This window comes from Salvelinus sp. IW2-2015, unplaced genomic scaffold (genome assembly GCF_002910315.2).
Source record: "Salvelinus sp. IW2-2015 unplaced genomic scaffold, ASM291031v2 Un_scaffold596, whole genome shotgun sequence".
In the NCBI taxonomy this organism is placed as follows: domain Eukaryota; kingdom Metazoa; phylum Chordata; class Actinopteri; order Salmoniformes; family Salmonidae; genus Salvelinus; species Salvelinus sp. IW2-2015.
In genome coordinates, this window is record NW_019942582.1 from 37305 (window position 1) to 48621 (window position 11317).

Below are 11317 nucleotides of genomic sequence, written 5' to 3' on the forward strand. Positions count from 1 at the left end.
ACACATCTCTCCGTGACCTGGTTTGCGCAGGCATAAACTCGGATTCTCCTTGAGTCGTTGGCACCATGGAACTGGAGCTGTCCAGGTGTTTATAACCGGATGTAAAATACCATGAAGCGCGAAGATGTAAAACAAAGAGGGAATTCTGAAAATGCTAAGTAATTGCGACCACTATTGGCTATTCTTCTGAATAATTGTCTCGTAAAATAGTCTGATAAACTGAAGCTCGAGTGAAACTAATAAACCCCTGTGAGAAGAGCAGCTTTTACCAGCAACATTATTCAGGTATGGACGTATAATAGTGTGATAGATTTGTTTAAATTTAAAGTGGTTTATTTATCATATTAAATGTAACAAACGAACACACCAACGTATTTTATTGATTTGATATTTCTTTGCACTTTACATACAGCCCTGTAGCCCATTTGTTCCTGAAGTATCAATCATGATGTAGACAAAATGTATACTGAGCAGTCTATTTCTTGAAAAACTTTTCACAAGTTTTTGAGGTAACGGCTAAGACAACAATGTTATAGCCTAGTTACACAGGTACTTATACAATATATGCCTACACATGGAAACGAGGGTGAGCAGAGAGAGCATATTGTAAGTAAATATTGTCACGTGCATGAACACTGTCCATGTCTCTGCCCCTGTCTAGATGTCATACACAAATATTGACCTGTTGTTGACCATTGCACTTTCATATTAACCTAAATATTATACATTTATACATACATCTTGTTAGGCTTCTAAAATTCTCAGTTTTATTAATTATTATTATAAAACATAGGTTACTGTATTGTCTGTTGTTTCTCTGATAGAATGTCCAAGTGGTGAAACCAAATGCTCTTGTTCCTTGTCAATATCCCCTTCTTGCTTTCAGTCTTCTACCAGAACAAGGTGACCTGTCCTTCACCCAGGCGCCTGCAGCCGCAAAGTATTCGACTGCATGGATATCGTATCTCTCAGCTCGGCCCGAAATTAATCAGTTACAGCTCAGAGAGAGAGAGAGAGTAGCCGATAGCAGCATACACACACAAGCGTTGCAGCAATGGTGGACCACTGTGACCTACCTCATAAAGGTGAGATCCGGACTAATAAACCTATATTAATCAATAATATCAAGGTTGTTTCATAATAATTTAAATATGTGTATTTTGTTGTACTTTTCCTCTGTGTGAAATTTTAAGCGTGCTTAAGTCCATTATTTTGCATATCATTATTGTGACTGCACACACTTGAATCACAAGAGGGCGCAACAAGTCTATTCCCGGCCTTCATCTATACATTTCTATCTGCATTATTGGACATGGTTTAAACAGCTCCCATGGTATTAAGTCATTAATTGAGAGGCATTACAGATTGACAGATTGTTGTGGGCGCTATCCATGCAATTTGTATTCTAGTGTTGATCGTTGAGATGGCGTTGATTCAGTCACCTGCGGCTGAATAAAGTTTCACCGTTTTAAGCCCGCCCTACTAGGATATAGCTTCGTTTGATTCGCTTAAAGTGCTCCAATCATCATGAGAACCCGTTATTTGTCATCCAGCGTTCTTATCACCAGACTGTACCACAAGTTTTGGGGAAAGGGTTATAATTAAAAAATTATTATGTAACAATGTATTATTATTTAGCAATATTTTAAAGCATAAAAATCAACCCACAGTGAGATATTTGTGTTGCTTCGAATCATAATGTTACATTTTAGAAGTAGTCAGGAAATATACTAATATATATGACTGTTGATGCCCCCCTCTTCAAAGTTTTTGTTTGGCTCTGTTGAGATTCCGCTTCGATCGCTTTCTGTCTTGCAGAAGTTATTTAGCCAAAAGTGCTAGACACAAAAATGGGAAACATTAAAGTTTCCCCTATAAGACAACAAGATAAAAGCACAATAAATACCAGCAAGCGATGTAGCTAGTGTTAGCAAGCCAGTTAACGTCAGACCAGCAGACAACGAACCGCGTTACCCGGTACTTAGCTAGCTGGTTTACGACGTCGTTAGCATAATTAGCTAATGGTGTTGTTAGCTAACTAGCCAACAGTTAGCTCGCTTCAACTAGGCAAATGTTGGAATAAACAATACGTTGACTGCTTCTATGTTCCACCAGTAGCTAGCTACGTGTATATTTAGCAAGGAAGTTTGGTTTTAGCTAGCTACCTATCTTGTCAGTCAGGTCTATTTCGGCGAGCTGCCTGGTGTGTTGGCAGCAGGAGTGGAGGGTTTTATATTTCAAAAGGATGCTGCTGATGGGATCCTGTGAAAATGTGGATTTTAATATCGCTCCTCGCACTGTCGCTCGGCTTGTTTTCGAAGCCGAGCAAGATAATCGAAATGGGGGAAATTCATCAAATGGGAGGTAGGAACTGAATGCAAATGTTAACCGGTTAAAGTGTGTTTTGTGCAATCAGTCAAATGTATTTACAAAGCCCTTTTTGCATCAGCAGATGTCACAAAGTGCTTAGACAGAAACCAAGCCTAAAATCCCAAACAGCAATCAATGCAGGAGATGTAGAATCACGTTGTTGGCAACTTCCTCATAGGCTCTGAAGATATTGAAAGCTTGGCAAGCCAGTTAGCTAGGCTAATTTTAGCTAACTAAGTTAGTTACAATAGTGTATTTTTATTGTACCAACCAAAGACTAGATATCTAACGTTAGCTAACTAGACAGACTGTATTGAATACAGACTGGATAATGTTACTGTATTGAAAAGCGTTTGAAGTTGACGTGACGACGTTGAAGTTGTAAATAATAGCAACCCAACTGATAACTTCTTGGCCCTGCCTGAACAAAATTGTTGTCATCTATGCCATGATCCTATTTTACCCATGCGTTTTGTGTCATCATAACTTCTAAGACTGGAGCCAGGCTAGTATTGCACCTACGGAAACATGATTTGGGGAAGTCCTTGCTGTTGATGATTGTTTATAGCCCATCTGAATCTCTGTGGTGTGTTTTTATTGCTAGTTTACAAGATATGGCTGTGTGTGAAGCAAAGATTGAGAGTGTCACACGAGTATTACCATGGATTAGCAAACAAGAGCATGCCAAGATTTCTCTTATGCAAACAGATGACCAAATAGACTGTAGGGCTTGGGCCTGGACTAAAACGAGTGCCTGCACTGCCGGGCGGCAGGTAGCCTAGTGGTTAGAGCATTGGACTTGGACCGAAAGGTTGCAAGATCCCTGAGCTGACAAGGTAAAAATATGTCGTTCTGCCCCTGAACAAGGCAGTTAACCCACTGTTCTTAGGCCATCATTGAAAATAAGAATTTCTTCTTAACTGACTAAGTAAAGGTAAAAACAAAAAGGTAAAGGTAAAAACAATTATACAAATTGAATTGGTCAAAAGAAGCTAGATAATAAACACACACACATATTATCATGTCTGTGACAATATAACATATGTTCTGCATCATCTGTGCTGTCTGGCTGAGAGAGTTGATTTTTGTGTTTGTCATTGTCGATTAAAATCGTTCTGCCATTTCCTGGTCGCCTAATTTCAGTTTGTGACAAAACAAGTGAGTATAGTGTAGAGAATCATAGTACCATCTAAACCGCTGAAATATATTTTTCATACTCAAAAATATTGTATTTTCAGCAGTTTGAAGCTGGTGTACAAAACCAAAAGTAAAAGATGCAAAAAACGAAACTTAAGAACGGGGAGCATAGAAATAGTGCACAGATCTACCGCTTCTTAGACATCCTATGTGATTTTTGTCGGGTCGCCCCAAAAGTTACGTATTGCAGCTTTTAAGAATGAAAAGAGGGGATGTTAATGTGGTTGAGCTGGACCTTGAGATTTGAAGGAGGGGCGGTGTTGTTGGGGTGTTTGAGCTAATCTTTGAGATGGGATAAAGGATTGTTGTACGTATTGTGTATGTTTTTTGTTTTTAAAAAGTGCTTTAATAGCGTAATCTCTCAGCATTTGACTCCAAGTGCGCACTATAATCACTTTTACTGACTTAATACCAGAAGGGAGCAAAGCTGCAAAATCTGCCTCACAGCAATTTCCAACCAAACAATGCATCGAAAGCAATCAGACACCACTGATATTGGACACGGAATACATAACTTCCATCGATCTGTCTCTCTGACGATCAATAATTCAAAACAAGCTGTCTGTGTCATTCAGTACTTCCTGATACCATTTGAGGTCAGCTCTCAAAACCAATAGAAATAGACATCAACATGTATCAAAGTAACCGGGATCATCTTTTGTCCAGAAAATTGATCTTCTACAATGTTAGTTTTTTTCTGTCTATTAAGGGAGAATTAGACTGTTAGCCAATACTACAGTCTCTCTTCTCCTCAGCCCCCTGCTACAGCCGGACATAGATTGTTATTTCTCCCACCGCAAGTTCAACTGTTGCTATGATGAGACCAAATGTGAGACTGCACGCCCTGTGAACTTGGCTGAAGGTAAGAGGGAGAGCAGGCACATCGACGGAGACATCGGACAGAGGGGAGAGTTGCAGAAGAGGAGGAAGTGAGGAACATAACTACAGACTACTGACAAAAAGATGCAAAGAATCCCCACGCACAGAGCATGAGGTGGAGAGTTGGAAAATATTAGAGAGGGAGAAGACTGCATTGTATTAGCTTTTTTAATTCAATGAGGGTCCCACCCTGGTTTCCTGCTGCAACATTATTGACTGAAATTAGCAGGAGAAGCTAAACGGCTATATCCTAGTGTAGTACTGTCATGCCCTGCACTACCATGGAGAATAAAACCTGCCTTCCATAATGGCATCTTTCATACTGCACCATCTAGACGTCACTGGAAACATGAGGTACATTCACAAATGTTAGCCTAGCAGGTCTAGGACCAGACAATTGATTTGTACCAAAAAGCAGAAGTTGTGATCGGATCTCAGACCAACTTCCTCAACATCCTGACTTGGTGTCAGCATCATTTGCTTCGCCACAGCAAACCTTCATTGGGGTGTTTTGAAGTAAAACAATTGGTCTGAAGTTGCTCTGAGAATGATGACCATGTCTGTGCTGGCCACCGCCGGACCAGAAAGCGGGGTGAACCAGCTCGTCCCCATCCCCACGCTGAACATCCTCCCCCCGTCCTCAGACACCGAGGCCTGGTCCCACTTTCCCAGCCCCCGGCCTCCCCGCCGCCACCGTAGCAGAGGCCGGACCAAGAAGAGGAGCGATGGAGAACAAGAGGAGTCATCCAAACCCCGGGGGAACGGCACTGAGGAGGAGAGGGTGAAGGGGAGCGCAACTCCTCAAAGAAGCCCCTCACCTCTCCCTTCACCCCTCTTGCCCCCCCATGTGGAGGACGCAGTCCTGGGCCCTTCCCTGGACCTCTTGCTACCCCCGTCGTCTCGCACCTCCTGGTCACGTAGCTCGTCTCTCGGCCATCGTTCACGCTGGTCCCTCAGGAGTCTGCTCAGCAGGGAGTCTGACTGGGACAGCTGCAGGTCAGTGCTCTGCTCTCTATCTCCTCTAGGACAGCCAGGCAGCCAGAGGCCTCAGGTTCCCTGCAGACTCACCTCAGACCCCCCTCAAGGCTCTCCCATCTAGGGATGGGCTCAGTTATTTGCAAGCTGCAGCACATTGGTTCATGGCCTTGTAATGTACTGAATCAGGGAACTGTAACTTAAGGCACTTAGTGTATTTTATATCTAAGCATTAGGTTAAATGAGAATTCACAGGCTACATACTTCACTGATATTACATTAGATGAGACTGATAATGGTGTGTCACAGATAAAATAAATGTCACTGTTGTTTGACAGCGATTGGAGTGGAGTTTTCTGTAATGGCACACCACAAGCCAACTATTTGGAAAGGGCACAGCAGAGGGCTTATTGGTTAAGCACTAAAACCCGCAGAGGGCAGATTATGCTGTTAGTCCTGGTGAACTCCAATCTGGGTTATGTCACAGTTTGATTTGTTCAGGCAGGCAGAGGAGCATGTTCATTATGCTCTTATAATATTTCAGAGAACAAAATCATTAGCCCAGGTCACAATATAAAAGGTGCTACCTCGCCATAATTGAAGTAAGCCTGCACCTTAAATTCTATTCTAGATAAATTGTAAAATTGAGGGAGAGAAATAAGCATATGAAGACAAAGGCATGAGGCTGAAAAGAGAGTAGGCTAAATGAAATGTTAGGGAAACGAGAGATCTATATGTTGTAGCAGAGAGGGAGAGACACTTCCGCTTGGTCAGTCACAAGGATCAGGGAGGCGGGTTTGTGTGCACCGCTCATCCTGCTTAGAATCCATGACATCACCGCCGGCCAATAGGAGCCCACCCTTCGTCTGATGTCACCTCTGTCCAATTGGAGGGGGTCTCTGGTGGTGCTGCAGTGTTCTCGGTGAGCCTGTTAAATGACCATCCAGGCAGGCAGAGGGTGTTCCTCTCTCCGCTCCACATTAACAGCAGTGCCCTTGTCCTGTTCATTTACCAACCAGTTTTATTGGCCCAGGTTTTGTTTAATGAAACATTACTTAGATAGACCTCTGACATTAATTTTACAGCTCCTTAATGATACTGCCTGTATTTTCTATATAAGGTGGTTAAAGCTATATTAATTAGTTGAAACAATAACAAAGTGGCCACCCCGCCTCTGATTTCATAAAAAGCTAAGGGATGGGCCTGGATAAATGTAACCACTTTTAAATTCATAGCCCGTGCTATGGATATAAGGACTGACCATCAATGCTATCAAAATTTATAGTTTTGCTTTTACATGGTTTACATAAAAAAAAAAAAAAAAGCTAATATCAGTTCTAATGGGGTACGACATAAGTTGTAATCGTCAAGAATCAATGGCTATATATACAGTTGATCAAGTTGTGGTGAAATCCAGGCATTTTCTGTTTTATTCCAGTGTTTTGTAACACTGACTCTAAATTGGAATATTTTTTTTGCTGACCCTCTGAGTGGACACGTGAAATTATTAGGCCTGAGACTATTTGTACTCGTTCCCATTTAGCCTGGACGCATTAATACAATGAGGCACAGTATTCTTATATCATTAAAACACTAGCCAGTTCATTTCATGTCTTTTGGTTACCATTGTTTTTGTCCTGTTGCATGAAATAAACCCACAGTGTAGATGAGAATAATTGACAATTGACAGCCACACCCCGACGGGAACGGATGATTAAGGCCAATGAAGGCGTTTCAGTTATGGTTAGGCTAATGACTTCTGCGTGGCCGCTGTGGTGGTCTCAACAGACGGCTTATTTCCATGGGGATCTGAATAACGATTTGCATTGGAAGAACATGGAAGGATTCTAATGCAAATAATGAGTTTTAATACAGTTGAGTATTCAGGGTGCTTAGTGGGGGTGGCAGTTGATTCGAATCAGAGGCCAACAACTCGTGTGCGAAACAGTCTGACGTGGAGAAATGCGAGATATGTTATGCGAGGCATGTTCCTACAAGATGCTGTGTAGCCACATCTCCCAGTCATCCTATTGTAGAGACTTGATAGTTAGGCTAAATATTAGCCTTAGTCTACTAAGGTGATATTACCTATACCTTTAACCTCAGATAGGCTACATAGTCTATAGGCTCCTTTTGTCTTACCCCAACACTTTGTTGGTTGGGGACAGCTGTGTTGTGTGTTTATCTATCAGAGACCAAGTTGGATTCCTCAGTGGTTTAAAAGCACTTTCCCGTGGTGATCAAACCTCAGTCACTTGCACAACACTGACTGCACAACTGTCTAAGCAGTAGCATAATTGTAGCGATAGTCTGAGCGACGGTGCGGAAACGTCTTCCAATATAAGGCTAGTAAATAGCCAACTGTTGTGTGTTGGGCTATCAGATCTCAGCACCACAGTCATGAAGTCAGTTAACATCTTAAAGATTGCACTTTGACGGTTTAACAAAGTGCTAATGTGAGACAAACATGACGTGTAAATTTCCTAGTAACATTTCTTCTTAATCTGTTGGGTAACAGAGGATGGATGACAATAATATGGTGGGTGGGGGAGGGGTTCATGTTTTCTTCAGTTCCACCACTGTTGCATGCACACTTGATACTGAACAACTAAAACCCATCACATTTCAAAAGTAGGTTAGGCATATGTTCTTCACCCTTGGGCTGTTTTTTTTTTAGTCAACAGTTCGTCAAACATTACCTGCAGAGTGGGGTTAAGTTAACTGAGGTGAAGGGAAAACTACTAGCTGATACATGTCCTCCCTGTCTGTTTAGGCCTGACCTGCTTGGCAGACGGATATCTAATTGAGTAATTGCCGTTGTACCGTCCCCCCCATTCCCCTCTCTGCTGGCCACATAATCCCAGTTGATAATCCACCGACACAGAAAAACAACTGCAGATCAATTGTCTTTAGGCCAGGCCATTGTCTCTCTGTAGCCTATATTTGAGGTGTTTGGCGTCGCCCACTGTTCATATTTATGTTTGGATTAACGTTGACTAATGAGTTTTGGCTCAGGTCTCCTCCCACTCAGCCATTTTTCTGCTAGATAGTTTGGAACAGGGCCTCACCTGCAAAATGTGCGGCGCACAGGCCTAAAACACCACTCACCTAATTAGCCCAAAGAACATTGATCTCTCCCCATCAACGATGTGCAACCACTGCTCTTTGGTAAATTACTTTCTGTTGAATGGGCCAGGGACCAGATTTGAGCATCCCATCTTCTTTGCCCCCTCTTTATTTTTCTCTCTCGTCTTCACATGTTCTCGTTCTTTCTCTTGCTCCCTTCTTCACCCCCCCCCCCCCCCTCTCCTGCCTGCCCTATGAATTGAAGAGATTACAGCAGGCACTCCTGGACCTCAGAAAAGCAGATTACAGAGAGAGAGGGAGCGAGCGAGCAAGAGAAGGGGATCTGTACAGCATGGATTATGATGTATCCTACTCAGTGGGTCTCTAATCCAGAGATGGACAGAGCGATTGAGGGTTAAAGGATTGGGTGGGCTTCGGCCAGGTGGACACTGCGGGCAGCACTGTTTTAGTACTGGATAAGTACAGTCAGTGTGATAAACCATGTTAGCAAACAGCTGTGATATTTTATTACACCATGTTAGGCCTATATATAATCTGTCTACAACTGGCCCTAATTCATGCTTGGATTTTCTCTTTTATAACCTTTCCCAATACCGTCTTCATTGATTTTAAAATAACTCACAAGTACTCTAAAAACCTATTTTATTTGGCTCTCTCAGTTCAACGCTACACTCTTACAAAAAAAAAAATGGTTCCAAAAGAGTTCTTTGGCTGTCCAGGTAAAACTCTTTTTGGTTCCAGGTAGAACTATTTTGGGTTCCATGTAGAATTCTCTGTGGAAAGGGTTCTACATGGAACCAAAGGGGTTATACCTGGAACCAAAAAGGGTTCTCTGAAAAACCCTTTTAGGTTCTAGATGGCACCTTTTTTTCCCCTTAAGAGTGCACTGCTACTGTGCATGGGCCTCTCTTGTGCCTCCTCCTCCCCCCTCTCTCTGCTGCCTGTGTGTTCAGTACGGATTACTTATGGGCGCAGCTTGTCAACGCTAGCTTGCCCAGACACAGAATAGGAGACTGGTTGAGTTCGGGCTATCTCCCTGCGAGGGAAGGGTGTTAGTTATGGGGAAGTGAAACAGGTCGCACATGAAGTGCTTGTTTCTATTCCGGGCCCGCTGTGCGTTTTTATATCCGACAAAACAGACATCGGGATGGACAGTGTAGCGTCGGCTGGCTCGGCGCTGTGCACACAGGACCGGTGCCATAGTGATACAGATACTATGAAGCAGCGTGTGGACATCACGTCCAAATTGAAAACACCTCATGACATGGTAGAGTAAGTGGCAATATTATTATTTACGTAATAGGGCAGTCTGCCCTCCAAATTGAAATATTTTGCCCGTTTGTCCTCGTATTTAAATGCCTTTCATAAAGGTATAGGCGACACTCGTATCCATGTGGGTGGGGAACTGGGAGGGTCAGTAGTTGTGGGCAGTCAGTGATTGCCAATTGAAAGATGGATGGGCTGGTAGAAAGGATATGAACGTCGTTTGATTCGAATGGCCATTTCGGAACCCGTGTCTGCCGTACGTTTGCGTCTATAGCAGTCTGAAATCAGCGAGATGACTTGGGTAATTTCTGACAGCATCTGTTATTGTACTTGTATAATTCATATCTCACGTAGACAGCGCGAGTTCACGGAGTTACATTCTATCGTTGTTTACGTTCTGTTGTCTGACAGGCGCTATGAATGGCGGTAACGTTAATTTTGCGCCTGACTCATTTTTACAGTAGGCTGTACTTGGTTGAAAGTAATCTTCTAAAAACAGAACTCTAAATAAAATGTATGCAATATTGTGGTAGTTCCATTTAACAGTCGTTTGCATCTCTACTTTGCATGATGTGTGATTTAGTTTGGAAACTCACTGACAGCTTGACACGAACAGGATAATGTCCGGTTCGGGTTACACCAGTGACGTATGATGGGTCACACCCCATAGAATTAGAATACTAGAAAGGACATGATCCTTCTTATGATGGGATAAACTTAAACCATTTTGGTCAGGGAGTTGGTCAACCATGGTTTTCTATTTCTGTGATAAAAAAATATTTACAATTGAATTTATCTGCACTGTATGTTAGCTAGCCAGCCAGCCTTTTTTAGAGGAATGATTCCATTTATTTGTCAAATCAACTGCCAATATTGTAACATCCCATTCACACAATGCAGTCAATCCACAGCCATACACTGTCTGAAATGAGTTGATGATAGGATTTAGACAAGTTGTAAATGTAACAAGTAGGCCTACTGATATTGTATCATATAATAGCACTCTCAGCCTCCTAGAAAAACACACATTTATACCGAAAAGTGCATAAAACCTTTAACTGTATAATGTATGATATGATAATATTTTACGTTGACATTAATTCTCTCTCAATTTTTGATATCACATACCGTTTATTTTCCTGCTTAAGAAAAATTAGGATTATGCCTCTACTGCCATTCATTCCAATTAGACTTGTTTGGAATTCTCCCTGACCAATATGGCTGCCATTTTCCATTCTGGAACTTTGAGTGTTCAATTACAAATCTCCTCTAGTAATTTAATAGGATCTCTATGGCACACACTCTCCCAGACTGAACACAACAAGCTTATTAGTGCCCCTGGGTAGGCCTGTATGTGGATATAATTAGGCCTACTGTACTTTGACTGTGCACACAATTTAGTTGCAATGTCACTGAATCATCACTCAACTGTACTGCAGGGTTTCCCAAACTTGGTCCTGCCCCCCCCCCCAGCACTACACAGCTGATTCAAATAATCAAAGCTTGATGTTGAGTTGGTTATTTGAATTAGCTGTGTAGTGCT

The 11317-nt window shown here is 42.2% G+C and overlaps 1 protein-coding gene across 1 annotated transcript in view; it reads left to right on the forward strand.

Moving 5' to 3' along the window:
* The window catches only part of gramd1a (GRAM domain containing 1A), a 31918-nt gene continuing 20601 nt past the window's right edge, over window positions 1-11317 (forward strand). Inside the window, exons 1-3 of the mRNA XM_070438218.1 lie at window positions 1-285; window positions 887-1085; window positions 4323-5442. Of these exons, the coding sequence (XP_070294319.1) occupies window positions 4994-5442 (449 nt within the window). The 5' untranslated portion in view covers window positions 1-285; window positions 887-1085; window positions 4323-4993. The remainder of the gene's footprint in view (window positions 286-886; window positions 1086-4322; window positions 5443-11317) is intronic.